Source organism: Silurus meridionalis, chromosome 1 (assembly GCF_014805685.1).
Source record: "Silurus meridionalis isolate SWU-2019-XX chromosome 1, ASM1480568v1, whole genome shotgun sequence".
NCBI classification, from domain to species: domain Eukaryota; kingdom Metazoa; phylum Chordata; class Actinopteri; order Siluriformes; family Siluridae; genus Silurus; species Silurus meridionalis.
Window position 1 is genome coordinate 22752752 of NC_060884.1, and position 18341 is coordinate 22771092.

General features: G+C 39.5%; 1 protein-coding gene across 1 annotated transcript; it reads right to left on the minus strand.

Moving 5' to 3' along the window:
• Nucleotides 1-1542: 1542 nt before the first annotated feature.
• On the minus strand, nucleotides 1543-17919 carry lmo4b (LIM domain only 4b). Its single transcript, XM_046855955.1, has 5 exons — nucleotides 17374-17919; nucleotides 15469-15711; nucleotides 9906-10002; nucleotides 9395-9550; nucleotides 1543-2485 (listed from the first exon to the last, which is right to left on the minus strand). Exons 2-5 carry the CDS (start codon nucleotides 15702-15704, stop codon nucleotides 2477-2479), a joined length of 498 nt encoding a protein of 165 aa, XP_046711911.1. The 5' UTR covers nucleotides 15705-15711; nucleotides 17374-17919; the 3' UTR covers nucleotides 1543-2476.
• Between the last annotated feature and the right edge of the window lie 422 nt (nucleotides 17920-18341).

An 18341-nucleotide genomic window follows, 5' to 3' on the forward strand; every position in this document is an offset into this window, starting at 1 on the left:
GCTAACAAGAGAAATAAGCATGTGCATATCAGACATTCTTTAATGCTTTTTATGACATTTTTTATATTTGGTATTTGTATTTCACAAAGTACCAGAAATATTTAGCCTAGAACCTGATTTCTTCTGCCAAGAAGTTAAAACACAGCCATAGTTTGGCCATCATGACCCCACTCACCCAAATCAACTTAGAAACGATTACTGGACCAAAAAAATTATTTAGCATTAGCTCTCTCAGTCAGTGGGGTTTGAACTCTACTAAGAGAAAAGTAGTCTGAAATATAGTGGACAGGATTTGAATTTTTTTTGCGTGGAAAAGCGGAACAAAAAACCCTTTATGAGTATCTCCAACCTTGCGAGATGTTACACAAAGCTGGTCTGGTATTGTCTCAATAGATACACTTTATCAAAACTGTAGATACAAATGCTGATTTTCAGAAACTTGTGCTTTTCTTTAAGTGTTACTCTTTTTTGCTTGTGCCAATTTTTTGGAGCTGATTGAGAAAAAAAAACTGGGAGAACGCTACTTGGCAAATTTCCAGAAGAACATGGACTGTAACCTCTTATAATTTTTTCTGAAGTAAACAGGATCTGGTCATAATTCAATCTGTAGACCACAGACCTGAACAAAATGTTCATAAAAAAAAAAAAAAAAAAAGAAAACAAATCTCTTCTCCAGATCAAAATGGGTGACAAGCTCTCTGGTTTTCGAAAACGGTGACCGTGTTATGACCAGGATCAAACGTGCAAACTACACGGTCAGATTTGGTTCATGTGTTGTTAAGATCCACCTGTCTAATGAGCGAGGCAGAACAGGCCAGGCTTTTCTGGGTATTATGCTAATCAGATCCCCTTCATACCCATTAGGTCGCGCAACAGCTTCAAACGGCGATTTGTTCTGTAAATAGTCCATTCAGGCTGCGCTGAAACACCTTTCTCTCTCCCAGCGGTAATTGAATCTTCAAAGGGGCATTTGGCCCTGCATCCGCAACACTAAATAGCATGTACGTCTGAAAAGAAGGACCAAGGATACATGTTTATCTGTTTCCAATTAGCCACCCTATCATGTGCATTCATAATTACTGTGGAGAAAAGCTGAGGAGACATAATGGAGGGCTGGATGGATGCTCAGAGATGGCACCGCATTCAGGAAGGTTAATGGAAAAGCATAGTTTTGCTAATGAGCCCTTTTCTCGAGAGAAACTCAGAGATAAATCGCTGTGATAATACAAAGCACTCAGCTCTCCTGATGGAAAAAAATTTTAATTTGTAGAGCTAGAGAATTTGCGATCAGAAAACTGTGAGCTCAAATCCCAGGACTGCTAAAGAAATACTGTTGAACTCCTGAGCAGGACCCTCAAACCTCAATTACTAGCTCCATGCTTATATTGTGTGCTGCCTGGATAAACATGATTGCTATGCAAGTGTATAAAACACATTTACACGCCCCATTAAACATTTCAAAACTGACATGATGCAATTGCCGCCAAGATCTTGTGGGGTGTATCTAGAAAGAAAAAAATAATAATAATAATAAATAAGATGTGTTTTTAGATCTTAAGTTTTTTATTAATTAAATACACCATACTAGAGCCAATGTCTCTGAAAATATCACAAATAGATTTCTCTCTCATTCAGCATTTACAAGTGGACAGCTATGAGCTTCGTTGCCATGGTTTTAGGTTCCGGAAGGAAGGGGCGGGGTCACGTGGAAGATGTACGGTAGCCACGTTGGGACAAAAACATTTACATGCATACATACTTGAATAGTTTTACAAATACACCAAGAGTGTTCATGATTCAATTTGCACAAAAAAAGCCACAGATACTTCTTGGAACCCAGTCTTTTTGATTCTTGAATCACCCAAAAAAACGAAACACATTCCCTTTACAACATTTAAAATATAGAAAGCGGAGATAGAGCGTTGAAGAAAAAGAGAATAGATAAGGAAGTAAGGAGAAAAAAAATAATTAAAAAGGAAAAAAATACAGTCTGTTTTGCCCCTGTTATTTATCAAACAAATGTAGGAACTGCGATTGGAAAAGCTGCAGCTGATTAGCTTCATTTGTCTGACGCTCTCCTTTTCTCTTTCTTTCGCTTATGCAAAATGTCCTACTGCTTGGTCTAGTTCTCTTTTCTCTGCATTTCTTTCTCTCTTTTTTCTCTCGCTTTCTCTCTTTCACTGTCTTTGAGTCCCACAGGGTCTGATCGGTCTCCTGTAAGTCATGGAGTCCTCAAATTTCCATTGGAAGCGCCGCAACGCTGGGAATCCGCCTATGATCAGAGGTCAGGTAAGGAGGGGGTTTAGAGAGGAATTCTAGGATATCATAAAGGGAAACTGGGGTAGTGCTGCAACTCCGGAAGTGAATAGGAAAGGAGGGTGTGGGCGGCGGTCAGGTCAGGACTGAGAGATCTTCAGTGACAATGAGCGAGGGCTGGAATGAAGGCACACATCCCGCTTTGAGCAACTCCTCCCTCCTAACACACCTGAGAAGACAGAGAGAGAAAGAGATCATAACGTATTAGACTCACTCAGAACAGGGCGACCATTATTCCAAAGTAGGCCAGTGTGCAGCAGATGGGCTAAATTACAACCAGGCAGCCTTATAACTGCTCTAGATTAAACAGCAACCTTTCAGCTTTGCAGGTTGGATATTTTATATTTTCAATATTGTTTGGTCTTGTATACTTTTAGAGCTTTATACTCATAATCATAACACACACACTAAAATCATATCATGGTGCTGGCATGGATTAAATATTCAGTGTATTTACATAACTTTCGCTTAAAGGAATGTGTTCTATATATTCTATATAAGGAATGAGTATTCTATATATATTTTGTATTCTGCACCAAAACTTTGGAATTATCAGATAGATCATATCAGTTTAGTTAGGCTAAAACTTTTAGTGTTTTTAAATCTGCTCTTGAAACTGATTTTTTATTTTAATTCTCTATTTTTATGCCAGTTAAGTGCTTTGAGAAGGCAACTTTAAATGCCACATTTTAGAAAGAAAATTTACTACGTTTTTTTTGTTGGATGGGCTGTTAGATGAGTTTGCAAAGACTAAAAATATTTTTAGCTTATAATATATATATAATTTTGTTATATAATTAATAATATATTACTAAAATAGCTCTGTTGCATGTTTCATTGTCTGGAGGATTTTAATTGAAATGTAAATGTCAGGCATTTAAGTAACACATGAAAACAAAGGGCTAAATTATTCCTTAATTCTTGCTGTATTTAGGCAATTAGGCTTAATAATAAATGTAATAAATAAATTATAATAAAAATAATGCTTCCAGCAAAAACAAAAAGATAAAAAAAGAGGTCAGTGGTGTATGTGTTAATATATATATATATATATATATATATATATATATATATATATATATATATATATATATATATATACACACACACACTGAATGCAGTACTTTTTACGTGCAGAAGATAAAATCTGAGTTCCCTCAGGAATGTAAGCGGCGCACCACAAGTTTGTTTAGTCTCTGCCTCGCACTTTAAATGCATTTATTTACTTTTTTTTTTACAAATTATTAGTTAAACTATCCCTATTGATCCTTTTGAGTTTCTGTCTAGCTTTTTTTCCCCAAGAAAATCCTGACAATTTCACATTGAAGTGAATGAATGAAAGATGCAAGGAATGAAGACATTTGTTAAAGTATGCTGAAATAAGTAGGTTAGGTGAATCATATCTTTAGAAAATTGAATATTAAATGTAAAACACACACACACACACACACACACACACACACACACACACACATACACACATACACACACACACATCTGTATTACCCAAATGGAGTCAAACAAATGCAATTTGTTATGTACAAATCTATTTAATTAAATGTTTCCACTTATTTAATTGAATTTAATCAATTTAATTTGTGCCAATTTATTTGATTACTCAATGTAATCAATATAATAAAAAGTGTATTGCAATAATTTGATGTATTCTATTAAATTTCTAATAAAAGAATATAAAAAATATTATTTTATATATTATTTAACCAAACAGGCATTTGACTTAAAATTGTTTTATAAATGTAAACTGTTTAAATGTTAATGATCACATATGTTAACAATAATAAACTGCGTTAATCAAAAATGACATGCAATTTTATGTTTTGCATTTCTTCCCCCTCACCGTACCAAAATTCAACTAAACCGTGACTTAAAATCTGAGGTACGTACCGAACCGTGAATTTTGTTTACTGTTACATATATATATATATATATATATATATATATATATATATATATATATATATATATATATATATATATATATATATATATATATACATACACATTTTATTATTCCCCCCCCCAAGAATCTCATTTAAATGTATGTGTGTTTATGCGTCTGTGTTTTGTGTGTACGTAACAAAACTATTAATAAATCAATCAATCAATCAATTAAAGAAAGGAGAAGAAGTAGAAGATGCTTGAAGTCACTTATGCTCCAAAATATCTTTGTAGATATTTCTGTGTCAAATAAAGGTGGTGTTCTGTACTGGCAGCTCTGCTAAAGCACCCGCTTAATTTATTGATCGGCGCGGCTTTGGAAACCATCTGCTGCCCTATTTCCTCCGCATTAACCCAAAAGAACGTTTTATGAAGTTAGTCTCTTTTTGTCTGGTTTTGAGCAGCGCTTCAGCACAGCCCCCAGGGTGCACGGCTTCTGTGGAGCAGAGCAACAGGGACAATTAGAGGCACGTCTAAGCAACGGCGCTCTGCTTTCACAGACAGTCGAACCCAACTTCGTTCTCTCTTTGCCGTTCCTTTTGTTTTAAACATTCTAGGGGTAATTTACTTCTCCCTTTCTTCCTCAAGTTACTAGGAGGGTTTCAGTCTATTAGTAATTGCAAACCCCTCCAACACATATATACACACACACAGACTTGAACAGACACACACACACACACACACTTTCGGGGGGCTAATTAAGGAGAAGGCAGGGAAGGTTTGCCTCCCTCGGGCTTGGCCTCAGCATGAGAAAGGTAATTTGTCTGTCCTGAACAAAGAGATTAGGGAGAAGCCAGGAAGCCCACTTAATAAATGAGCATCAAATGTCCTGAGCTGCCGACATGCACGACGCCAATTATGTCGCCATGAAATCGCAAATAATAAAAACATTGGAGGCCAGACGGGACCTCATATCCAGTGAAGTATGGGAGGCTTTCAGCTCCTCTCCGGCTCTTCAGTTAGAGCGCTTTTGCATAGAACATCATGCCATAGTTTGCACAATTGTTAGAAGCCAAGCTGATCACATTGTGCTCACGATTTTGTTCTTAGTGCACGAGTGTAGTACTGAAGGGCTCAGACTTACACACTTCACTGTATCTCTACTATCAAGAACTGTATTGCCGTGCCAAAGCCTGTAATAACTCAATACTCTACGGCATTATTCATCTCAAGCATCTGCTGAAGACACTTGGACACGACGCACGTCTCTGGTGAGCAGGGAGAGGTGCCCGAGTGTATTTAAGACTTCTCTTCTTGCTATAATTAAAGCAGCACAGCCAATATTCAGATTGCATTTTAGCATTAATAATTCAGCTGTTTTCACTACAATTGATGTCGCGCCATAAATAAACAATGAGGCCTCATATTTATCACCGCAGCCGTCGAGCGAGACGAGTGAGGGAGGGACCAACGGCTTAAGCAGACATTTCAAATTAAGCTAGATAATGCAAAGGCATTCAATTTGAGACACGCCGCCCTCTTAGCACTGATTTGTAAAAGTGATGAGCTCTTAAAAGCCTTCTGACGGAACACCGAGCTTAATGGAGCTCTTTCCTTCGTGCACTCTTCATCTCTTGTCATCTCGCTCTCTTCTTCCTCACTAGTCCAGTTTTTTTTCTGGACTCCTTTTTCAAAGCTTTCTGCTCCCTCAGGCTGCCCTTGTTCACAGTCCTCCCTCCTTTTTCTTTCTCTTTCTGGAAGGTGAAATCCACACACACAAATACACACAGACTCGCACCCACCCACACATCTGCGCCGTCTGCGTATCAATACTCATTATGTGTCACTAAGCTGCTGCTGATACAGTCGGATGGCGATGAACTCTGTGGTTACACACTGTCCCAAAGGCCAGAGCAGGAATTACATAAATAAATCTCTCATTTTATTTATTACTAGCTTAGCATGCTGCCTGGAAGGACCGAAAACCGAGGTCATTACAGTGAGATTACAAATAATACTTCCAATAACAGAAAAAAAAAAAAAAAAACGTTGGAGAAGACACTGGTGTAGAGGCACTGCAGCATCAGCAGTAGGTTGAGAAAAGTTTATATTTAATAAAAAATTATAAATACATTTCATTTAGCTGAAATCATAATTAATCAATGATGAATTCATGATTACTGGTTTGTTAAAATTTGGTCAAATTTAATGGAATAAGATTTGACATTTCACTCGATTTATGGAAGCCTATTGTAAAACTACCTTTTTTTTTTATGGGGCGGGGGGGGGAGGGGGCATGCTGAAGTCTAGTGACTGCTGTGTACAATATTCAGAAATTATGTTACAAATTCATACAAAAAGTGCACATATTTTCCCAAATTTCATAGATTTGTGACTTTAACAATAGTTTAATTTTAAAACAATTCTTGCATCGGAACTTTCCTTTTTTTTTCTGAATTTAGATATCAAACAGGATTAGGAGAGATTTTAAAGGGTTAATTACTAAAATATTTGTTGTTGTTTCCACAACACAAACAACAGTTTCTACGCCAACACTTTTTGTCTTATTTAAGTTCGACCGTAAGAACACCTACAAAAAAACAACAAAAAAAAAAACTTGTGCTCCTGTTTATAAGATCATTTTGCCTAACATAAACTTGTTCTTTTAGCCTTTGTTTTAAAAAATGTGATACATATTGAATCAAGGGATGTAAGACAGCAACGCAGCGGAGGCCAGGTGATATTTTGACCACAAGGCAATACGTCCGGATCTACTGATTGGCATTGGTGAGCTCTAAAAATTCAAACCTGTGTCATCAGAAAGAGGGCCGATCCATCCGCTGTGCAAAATTACAATTTGTCTTCAGTCAATAGGATTTAATATCTATCGCGGCTCTTGAGGCAAAGCGCAAATGAATCAATGTCATCAATACATAATCAGTCTGAAATATGAAGGCAGCAGGATTACGTAGGAAAACTTTTTACATTTCTCTTTCACACACACACACACACACACACACACACACACACACACCCTCCAATCACCCCTCCTTTCTCTCACTTAACCAGCGCCGAGCTTGCGTTAGCAGTCCTCTCATTTTATGGAGCTGACATTAATTGTGACAAATTAGCTTTCACCGAGACTGAATTGCTCTTGTCTTGCAGGCCTGACCTTGGGCCTGAGGGGCTTTCGGCAAGCGAGTTAAAGTGCTTTTAGATCCGCTGTCATTTTTCCCCCTTTAAAAAGCAATTCTGCTGCTGTCACGCTTCCTGTGTCGTCCTCTCCGGATAACAACCAGACGTTTAGTTACTCACAGTGACTGTAGATAAATATACATGCTAAGCTAAGGGTTTAGTGACAAACAGCAGTCGGGTCCATATGCAGCGAGCGAGCGTATGTTGGGGATGTAAATCGATTACATTCCTATGAACAACACAAGACACAGACGGAGACGGGTGCGGTGAGCAAGTGGACGACAGAAAAGAGCGCATATTCCAGAACGCTCGCACCGGGGAAAACTAATAAGAAATGTGACTGATAAGAAATCTGTTGTGTAAGTTTGCAACCTGCAGTTTCAAATGAAATGATAAATTATAGCTTTTTAATGAGCGCCAGATGTCAGATGTGGGCAGGGTGCCAAGAAATATAACAGTATGATACTTGAGGACATTTTTTCAAAATGAAAAATATCTTCAATTTCAACCAAAAAAATAAATCATATTAAATTAAAATGATTTGTTATATCCTTTTTTTTCGACATAATCTATTTAATAAACTTGTTTGAAACAGAAAATTATATCTATTTCAAAAAAATAAATAAATAGCAATTTCATGGGATCAAGAAAATCTGTCTGTACATCCGGCTGTCTATGTTTGTCCATCTCTCTATGTGCGTATTTAAAATAGAATGCTTTAAAAGGAACACTTTCTTTAAAATCGGCATAAAATTTTAACCGAAATGTCAACACAGCCAAGACATGTTTACTGCCTGATGTTCATTTTGTTGCTTTTGTTTCATGGTTACAAAACTGATGTAGGTGGTAACAATTTAAGAAAAGCGTATCGTGACTTAATGATGTTTTACAATATTATTATTACACTTTCACATTGGGTTGCAGTGTAATATTTGTACAGAGTGATCACAAACAGCCTGCTAAGCAATAAAAAGGATTCAAGGACTTCAACTCGCATAAACAGTTCTGCATTTAATCACCCATCAGTGAACAGTTCACTGAACGGTACATCTAAAAATGATATAAAACTATAATTAATGATTATTAGGTGCCACCCAGATGAGTATGAGTTTCCTTCTGAGTCTGGTTTCTCTCAAGGTTTCTAAAAGGATAAACTTTTGGACATTAAACTTATAGGCACTAACATATATTTTACAACCTATTCATCTCTGTAAAGCTGCTTTGGGATGTTGTTCATTGTTGAAAGCACTACACAATTAAATCTGAAGTAAATTAAATTTAGGCTTCATGACTGCTGAACTGACTGTTGCTTTGGTATACCTTTATGAAGAAGTTTGTTACACAGTGTCAGAAATATGGTCTAAGGCAAGTGTGTAATGCTTTACATAAGCAGTGCATGCAAATGACGTTTCCTTATTAGCAACATTAGCCTCCAGCATCAAAATGAACAAGCATACTTTTGATAATAAGAAATCAGCACGTGTTTTAAGATTCATAAGACTTTGGGTACATATTTAGATTTATATATAGGCAGATTTGCTGCTCTTTTAATGTTAATAATTTTGCAGTAATTAATTCCCTTGCTAAGGTAAAAAGTAATCTATCTTTGTTAATTGTTATTACATGTTTATTGTCTGGTCGTGTTGGTTAATTGAGGATTAGAGTCATCCAAGCAAGAATTTCACTGTGTTTTGTACAGCTGATAAAGCTTTGAATCCTTCAATATGTCATTTGATCTGCTACATTTCAGAGAAGTAGACTCGTGTAAACGCCATTCCTGGCCTGAGCTTTCACATGTCTGGTTACTGTGAGTAAAAATGGTTTGTCAGTGATATACGAGTGTAATGACCCCAATACTGCAATATCCATATCACATGTTTGATTTTAGTTGTGAGAAAAGTATTGCCACATTTCAACTTTCTGCTTCCTAGACGAATCTTTTTATATGTTTATGAACATGTAGAGCAGAGGAGCTGATGTTTACCTTCTGATCAGGAAGTAGTGGGTTCGTCTGCAGTGAACTCAAGTGGCCGTTCATGAGCGCTGTGGGTCTATCGTGTTCGCAGAACAAGCTGCCGTTGATGTAGTGGAACCGGTCTCCGGGGACCAGCCGGTTCCGGCAGGTAGAACATGTGAAACACTGCCAGAGAATGTGACAATAGGCTCTCATTACCCACAATGCAAAGGTTTAACTTTCACTCACTCACACACACATAAACACCACATCTATGTCTGTTTGGGAAAAGTTTCCAAATAGAATAAAATAATTTTTAGTGTAATTTTTAACTGTTAGAACTACACACACACTTTATGCATCCTCGAAATATAAGAACGAATGTGTCATGTTACTATATTAATTATATTCATGATGATATTAACACGGTAGATGATTATAAATCTCAGCAAATAAAAATATTTCACGCTCTGATGTTCATTCGGATGAATATTAATGTAATAATCGCCATGTAGAGGGTGTAAATTGAGAGATGCATTACCTTGAGGTGGTACACGTTGCCCTGTGCCCTCATGACCAGTTCACTGGCTGGGATGGACTGGCCACAGGCACTGCATGCCCCACTGTTCCCAAATAACCTTCACACACACACACAAACAAGACGTTAGAGTGCAGTAAAGGCAGAGGCAAATGGCAGGACATTTAACTCTAGAATACACTTATGGCCTGTAGATACTGATATTCAAAACATAAACACACATACAGACTGAGTGAGTGTGTGTGTGTGTGTGTGTGTGTGTGTGTGTGTGAGAGAGAGAGAGAGAGAGAGAGAGAGAGAGAGAGAGAGAGAGAGAGAGAGAGAGAAAGAAAGAAATACTACAAGCAACAAAAAGTAGCTACACAGTCAAAAAAACAGTCCTGAAATCTCCAGTCTCCAGTTTGAAATGTAAACCGTTCTTATTGAACTGAACTTTATTACACTATTTATTATAACTTGAGAAGGAATAAAGCAAAATTAATATGTCTGACGTCTGTTTACATTTGACTGTGATGATAAAATCCTGCAGTAAGGCTAAGCTTATATCAGAACAATCCTGTGCCTGCAGCAATGGCAACACACACACACACACACACACACACACACACACACACACACACACACGGAAACAAATGGCATCTACAATTTTTCTGATATTGGAAAATGTAAAATCGTTGTAATGCCAGGAGTCCAAATGAAAAAATCCTGTCATGTACTCCAAAAAAAAGCTTGTAGCACCACTGCTTGCCTACGTATTACCTTCAGCACTCGTTTTTTCACTACCTATAATAACCTGGAACATAAGCAATCAGGACCTAAGAGCATTTGATTGTACATCTAGGGGGAGACGTAGTGCTTTAGCCATTAGGAGAACTGCGCGTGCTCCGTTTCCATTAGAAACCCTCGGCTAGCCTAGCTTGATATATAATGTGCATGGGTTAACCTTTTCAATCACGGTGTCAACACTTTAGATTTGCTGGCGCTCATCTCTTTCATCCCTAACCCTCTCTCCCTCTCTCTCTCGGCCTCTTGATAATGAAATGCTTGCTCCTGCTTCTCTTCTATCTGCCTTCAGAGTCCACAATTTAGATTACTTCATCTCGCCGAGCAACAAACTGAATGAAATTTCGATTTGAGCCGAAAGTAATTTACTGGGATCTGGACCCATTTGTCATCATATCTCACTGGTGTTTGCTCTATCAGTGCACTTTTCCTATGCAATCAAATAAGACCACAGCATCTGACAAGCTCTGGTGGGAGGGAATGAGGGAGAGGGCGAGATAGAAAATGTGGAAAGGAAGAACGAGCGGAAGTGGGATTTTTCTGTGGAAGAGCGAGAAGGAAGAGGTGCAAAAACAGGAAAGGGCAACACTCGCAAAACTTGCTCTGAAGAAAATTGTGGAAAATGGTTAAATAAAAAAAACTGCGTTATAAGCGCTGATCCATTTTGCCACCTGACTGTAATTTAATTCCATATAATCTTAGTATGCGCATTCCTAATGTGAGAAAACCAGTGTGATTTCACAACTCTCATGTTTCTGGAAATCTCTCTGCGATTTGCAGCATGTTTTGCAGCTGTGTGTTCAAGTGACACGAAAAAAAAAAATAATAAAGCGGCGTGTCGCTTTAATATTGGCGCTCTGATAGCTGCTCATAGGCAAGCACAGAAACAAATTTTGCTGTGGCATCGATTGGGGAGGCTCAATCAAAACTCAATTTCAAAAGTAATTAGCTCCAGGCCTGTGACAACGGCGCGCCTTCGACGGCGTAAATTGAACGGACGATCCATGGAAAATGTCAGAGGGATATCTTTAAATGCTGCCATTCTCCTCAACTGCCAAATGACATCTACCTTAATCTTCCGATAGTGCTTCAGCTCGGAAAAGCTTTTTTCGCACACTCTACCCTTCAGCACTCAAACACACATTCCACTATTTGGGCAGGGTTGTTTTTGTTGTTGTGTTTTTTTTCCCCGTGTGGACATCTTTAGGAAAAACTGAGAAGACATAGGGAAGCAGGATTTTCATTTTATCAGTGTGAGCTATATGTGGTGGGTTAATGATTTGACCAGGGGTTGGCTCCTGATAGTATTTGATTTAAGGGCCTGAAGGCGTAAGGTGCTCAATTAAGTCGCTATCAGTCTGCCCTTGGCCTCTAATGGTCTCTCTCACCATTGAGCTGCAGTGTTAGGCAGAGGAAAGTAGAGCGAGCCTGGGTCAGTATAATTAAAGCCTAGGGACTCTTTAATTGCAGTGACACCGCTGGTTTTCACCTCCTTCTCTCCGAACCGCGCCATTCTCTGCCTTAGTTGTTGTTCTCTTTCTTTTTTTTTCCTCTAGGCTATTCGCCTTGGCGATCAATCACACATAACGAAAAGATGGTCTTGTCAACGAGACATCACGAAATGTTGATTTATTAACGTTTTCCATTGCGGAGCAGAAGGATAAAAACAGACGATCCCAACCACGTCTGTCTTTCATAAGAGAAATATTTGGAGCTGTCTACACTCCATCGAACGATGTCTACTGGATTTAATTTGGACGCTGGCTGTGAGGTGAATTACAACCTAGTGGAGCAATTTAGGGCCATCTGGCAAATGCTGGCCTCTTAGGCAGAACCTTTTTGAGCAGAGTGATGTAAGGTAGTACAACAATGATTTCGGCATCACAGTCCATTATAAAAATGCCTCTCAACATTAGCAGCCAAAGAACCTTAAAAGCACCGGGCTTGATACTTAAGCCTGGCTTTGCATAATGGCAAGCCTACATTAGAGGAAGAGGTGGTGGGGGGATTGAAAACGGAGAGAGAAAATGAGAGAGACAGGAAAGGAAGGGAAGGAAAGGGATGGGAAAGAAAGGGAAGAGAAGAGAAGGGAGGGGGCAAGGAAAAAAGCGCAGCCAAATTACACTTGGTTAATTCAGAGTAACAGATCTAGTCCCTGGTGGATTGAAGTCCTTGAATTAATTCTGTTATGACAAATCAAGATAAACGTTTCCCCTAAATTGCATGCGATTTAATTAATTTCTGAGATCCTAGGATTTTTTTTCCCCTCACAGCCTAATAGTTCACATGCTCATGTGCTGTCACTGTGCTCGAGTGGGCTAACTTCAAAGTGATATTAAATAACCAACTATTAGATTTACCTAGCACGTTCTATTGGAAAAGTGCCATTTAATTACCTAGGCCTATTCAATTAAAGAGACAGTGCCCCCTCTCCCTTCACCCACCCCTTATGGTCATGTGATTATTCACTAGCAAAATTAATTCTCCCTTTATCACTTTATACTCTGTTGCCTGTACAAATAACCCACACCCAAAGCTTAAAGGGAACATCCGGGACATAGACTGTAGGAACTGCAAACATAAGTTGCGATGTGCAAATAGAAAATATTAACGCTATTTCTTAAATTGCAAATGGATAACATTATTGCTCAAATTGTGAGTGTTATTACTTTGAATTACTTTCCGCGCCCCACTTTCCATTATGATCCTGTAAGAAGTAACCTGTATTAACGCCGAGCGAAATACTGAACTCATTCGGTTCCAGGTGTTTACTTTATGTAAAGTAAAGTCTGACTGGGCTAAATGTGTAGCGAAGACACCCGTTTGTTTCATCTGCCTGACTGAAATTAGATGGCCATCATCCCAGGCCATCCACCTCATCTCCCATTAGAGGAAATGTGATGCATTTTCACTTGCAGTGTCCCAATCAATTGGTTGAGTGTTCCTGCGTAGGCGGCATTAATATAAGTCAGTCGGGATATATAACTCCATTATTTACACTGCAAGGCCAATTTAATAATCCATTACAAAAATAAGACAGGCCCCTTTAAATCCCCCTCCCTCCCAAAGGGGATTGGCCTTCGTAATAATCCCCCCTTCACTCTCTCTCTCTCTCTCTCTCTCTCTCTCAAAAGCCAATTTGGTTAATTAAATGTTTTGTTTGCGATGCGGCTCTCGTTCATTTCGGACACGTCATTGGGAGAGGATCGGAGCCAGGGACTAGATCTCATTAGATAAAACCCATCAGGACTAAAGGAAAATGGAGGGGGACTCTAATTAAAGCTTTTAATTGTGTGCACTCGCTGTCAGATGTTTTTTCTCTCTCTCTCTCTCTCTCTCCCACCCTCTCTTGTCCTTTCCTCTTATCTCGCCTCAGATCATCACAGGCCTGTGTGAGCTGCACACTAATTACAAAGAGAAAGGTGCAGGCACTTTTTCCCCTCCCTGTTCTTTTTAATTAGGGCTGGAGGCCGGGGTCGGCTAGCACTCGATCCCTCCAGATCAGGTGCAGTGGAAAGAGTGGAGGCTCTCGCCCATTTGCACTCATCCTCTCACTTTTTTTTTTTGCCCCTGGCGCACACCTGCTCGTCACGGCCTAGCCTTTCTCAGGAAGCGGCACTTGATCCAGCTCACATCATGAGCCAAGGTAAACACTCGCTAATGACTAGATTGCTAAAGACACTCTCTCACTCAACAACAGCCTGGAAGATCAGTGCCCATCAGAGATGATGTGTCAATGTTACTTTTGTGCATTCACACACTGCACGAAATGTCTAAATCAGAATCTGGGAAAAATAAATGCTCCTAAGTTTAAGTAAGAATTAAAAAAAAAAATTGAATTTCGATATGTCGCATTATCAACGTAACTTTATTATCAGTTAGATATAAGACCTACTTGTCCAAATCAAAACAATTCTATGAACATTTCCAGAAATCAAAGAGGCTAAACTTTCTGAGTTCAAGCACTTCGCTTGCCCTTGCTGAGGTCAAACTGTTGAATGATTGCCCTGTCAAATCAGGCAACACCAGGTGAGTGAGACTACAGTGACCGAGCCTTCACTCCAAGTGTCAGACGGCCTTATGTAAATATTTAAAAAGGCTCTTTTCACTAATTAAATTGTCTCCTTCTGGTTCGCAAACACGCCGGACAGGACACATAAACCCCTTTAAATTCCTGCATGCGTCAAACTCTGCCTCACACTTGAGTTTTCTAATGTCTTGCAAAGCAAGTGCTGCTGTGGTTTCTTTTATTCTATAATGAAAAACAAGCAGCGCAGATGTTCTGCAGAAAGAATCCCTTTCGTCTCAGGCTCAGCCAGCATGTCAATTGCTTGACCTCTTTCAGCGAGAGGACTTTACCCACAACGCTTTAACAAGTGCCGCTGTGGCCGAATCCAAGGCACATGTTCTCAATGGAAACTCCACCGAGCTTGCTCTCCCTGGGACGCCCAACACTTCAAGACTTTTCCCATAATATCCCACACTCCTTCTCGTCATTACATTCCAAATGTTATTTCACATGGCAATCAAACACCCAGACAGACGTCTTCAGAGATCTAAGACACACTTAGATTAAGAGGCACTCAGTCCATTACGCTGCAATATAATATCTTATATGCTTCCGACATGCAAACATTTGCTACTCTTCATCAGATGAAACGATACACACCCTGTCATGCGTTCTACTCAAACATCTACATGAGTTCTAGGATCTTATATCTTGAGATCTCAACACAGCCCACACACATGTACACAAACACATGCACACTAATCAAGGTCTGACCTGATGTAGTCATTTCTGCACAGGATCATGCCGCTCTTGGTGTAGCACGAGGTACCGATCTCTCCGAGCTGTGCTTGGCAGCATGAGCATTTGAGGCAGCGGCTGTGCCAGTAGCTGTCCATGGCGTAAAGGAGAAAACGGTCGGCGATCTTCCCTCCACAGCCCGCACAGCGCTTCCACGACATGGTACCAGCTCCAACTGGTGCAGACTGAGCACTGCCTCCTGGGTTCACCATCGTTTCTCTGATAAAACACAAACACACATATGTTAATGCTTATTTTCAGCCCTTTTTAATCTACATTGCAGCTAAAGACCTGATCAGTTGTTGATGATAAGAGGGCAAAACTTTTTTACGGTGACATTGAGGAACTCCACTGTTATTCATAGCAAAGCTGTGAAAAATAAGTCACAACAATTAAACCATGCACAAAAAAAGTTTACTTTAAGAGTAATAAAAAAAATTCTTTATTGAGGCTTCGTTTTCAGAACTAGTTTACTTTTCACTATAAATTGGATCCAAAATGATGCTTCCTCAAAGATCATTTGGATTATAAGGACCTTTTTTGGAAGTCATAACGCACGTCCGTATCTCAGGCTCGTTTGAAGCACTAATCTGCCCTTGATCCTTATCTAAATGCTGAGGTCGGCTCTTTGGTGATGAATGTCTGCCCGCCTGATAACATTGGGGCTGCTGGAACAATTAAAGAGGCGCTGCATGGCTTTTGTCGAGCTCCTTAAATTGCTTTTAAATAGCACATTACCCTGAGCCCAGCCATTCTTCATGCCGGGTCAATGTTTTCTCTCTGGCTAAGAGTGTTATTGCGAAAGGAGCCAGAGCAGATCAAGGCCATTATTAAAGTTGCATGAGCCGTTCACAAGTGCACATATTGGATTGGATGTTTTGATTGTTTAGTAGAGTATGAGAACAAATGTCTGTTGTATCAAAATCTGCAGTGTTCATAAAAGTCCATGTGAACACAGAAAAAAAGCGAAATAAAAACAGTGCAGACACACCGAGAATTAATGCACCACTCTGGGAGTTTAGATTATTTTGTTTTGTTTTGTTTTTTTTACTGATGGTGTGTAATCAATAAACTAAATATGTCCCTGTACATCACGTAAGTTTTTTTTTTATTTTTAAAGTGCATGAATGCCCTATCGGAGGCGATCGCGCTCGCGCCAGCGATCCTCCGCGCGTGCGCGCTGTGCTCGCACCCGACGCGCGCGCTTTCTTTTGCCTTCACCTCGGTCGCAACTAATCGGCGCAATTTTCATTCACTTTAATCTTCTCCGATTTCATTCTCCAGTCTGAGAGCAACTATGCACTGAAAGGTAATGAGAGAGAGAGAGAGAGAGAGAGAGAGAGAGAGAGAGAGAGAGAGAGAGAGGTGCATTCAGTCTAAAGCCCATTAGTGGAGGCTCTTTTAGCAATACCTCAGTGCTGATCACATCTAAGAGCAGATGAATGGGAAGGAGGGGAGGAAGATAAAACAGATCAGACCACAGTCAACTTTCATTTCGCCTTGGAGGAAGAGGGAGGAGGGAATTTTAATCCAAAATAAAGGACACTCAGATCCTGCTATTGGTTCAAACCCAAAGTTGCATACAGCACATCCGCACATGGGAATGATACAGTAAGAAGCAGCACGCGTGTATAAAAAAATAAATAAAGATGGAAATCACACAACCGAATCAACGCATTTAATGTGCATTGTTTTATGTCATTGCAGAGCAAAGACAAGTTAAGTGTGTCTTACTGGAACTCTAATGAGTGGACATGAAGCAGCCATCTGCGACCTGCCTCTTATTCTGCTTTAATCCTAACTAATGTATCCAGTTACAGTTTCTCTGCCTCGGGACAAGTGCTGTATGAGTTACCAACGAGGAAAAAAAGCCAAACTCACCTCTTTTTTTAATCTCTTTTAGATGCAAAAGGCTGATCTTTCCCTCCGGGGATATTACAATGTGTTTCAAAATAATAATAACAATAATAATAATAGTAATAATAATAATACAATCTCAGACAGCACTGGAGGAGAGAAAAGTCCGAGATCAGCGCGGTTTTAAAGTCCAATGCAGTGCAATCAGCTTTTCTGTGCAAGCACACGCTCACACACACTCACACTCATTCAGGCGCGCGCCAACGCGCGCACAAAAAAAAAAAACTCGCGCGCGCACACACACGCACGCACGCTCGCGCAGAGGACCAAATGGAGTTTTCAGATTGTATTTCCACTGGTGCCGTCACGTTTTATTCGTGGATTCTTTCCTCTCGATGTGATACAAAAATGTCCGTGGTGTCGTTAAACACGATCCAGGAAAGACGAGATCATTCCGCGCGACGCTGCGTGTCTGTGTATGTGTGTGTGTGTGTGTGTGTATGCCTGCGTCTCGCACTGCTCCGTCTTCTCCACCTCTCTGTCCTGCTCAGCGATCCGGCTGCGCTTTTGCTCTACATGTGTCACTGACAGGAGGGGGAAAAAAAAGAACTCAAATCTAAACCTTGGTTGCCAGATTGTGGAAGAACCATCCTTCCTTCAAACGTCGTTGATTCAATCGAAAACATCAATACATTGCTGATGATGTATTATGTAATATTTTATACTTCACATTGAAAAGAATGAAATTATAAAACAAAAACTTGCTAATTTTATTGACGCGAATTGTATTTATTTATAAATCGTTCAAAATAAACAATCTGGCAACATAAAACCAAAGCGGCCCACCTCTCATTATGACGCCAATCCGCGTCAGCCAATCACAGCGCGAGTTTGTCTTCGAGTGCAATAACAAATCAGAGTGCAGTGAAGTTGACTCTCCAGGAGCACCGAGTAAACGATGTAAAAAAAAAATAAAAAGAAAGAAAGAAAGA

Excerpts from the sequence above, each read along its gene's own strand:
- lmo4b (XM_046855955.1), bottom strand. The coding sequence starts at position 15,704 with ATGGTGAACCCAGGAGGCAGTGCTCAGTCTGCACCAGTTGGAGCTGGT. Across the intron at positions 10,003-15,468 it reads TGCAGAAATGACTACATCAG|GTTATTTGGGAACAGTGGGG; the intron begins GTCAGACCTTGA and ends GTGTGTGTGAAG. Across the intron at positions 9,551-9,905 it reads GCAACGTGTACCACCTCAAG|TGTTTCACATGTTCTACCTG; the intron begins GTAATGCATCTC and ends ATTCTCTGGCAG.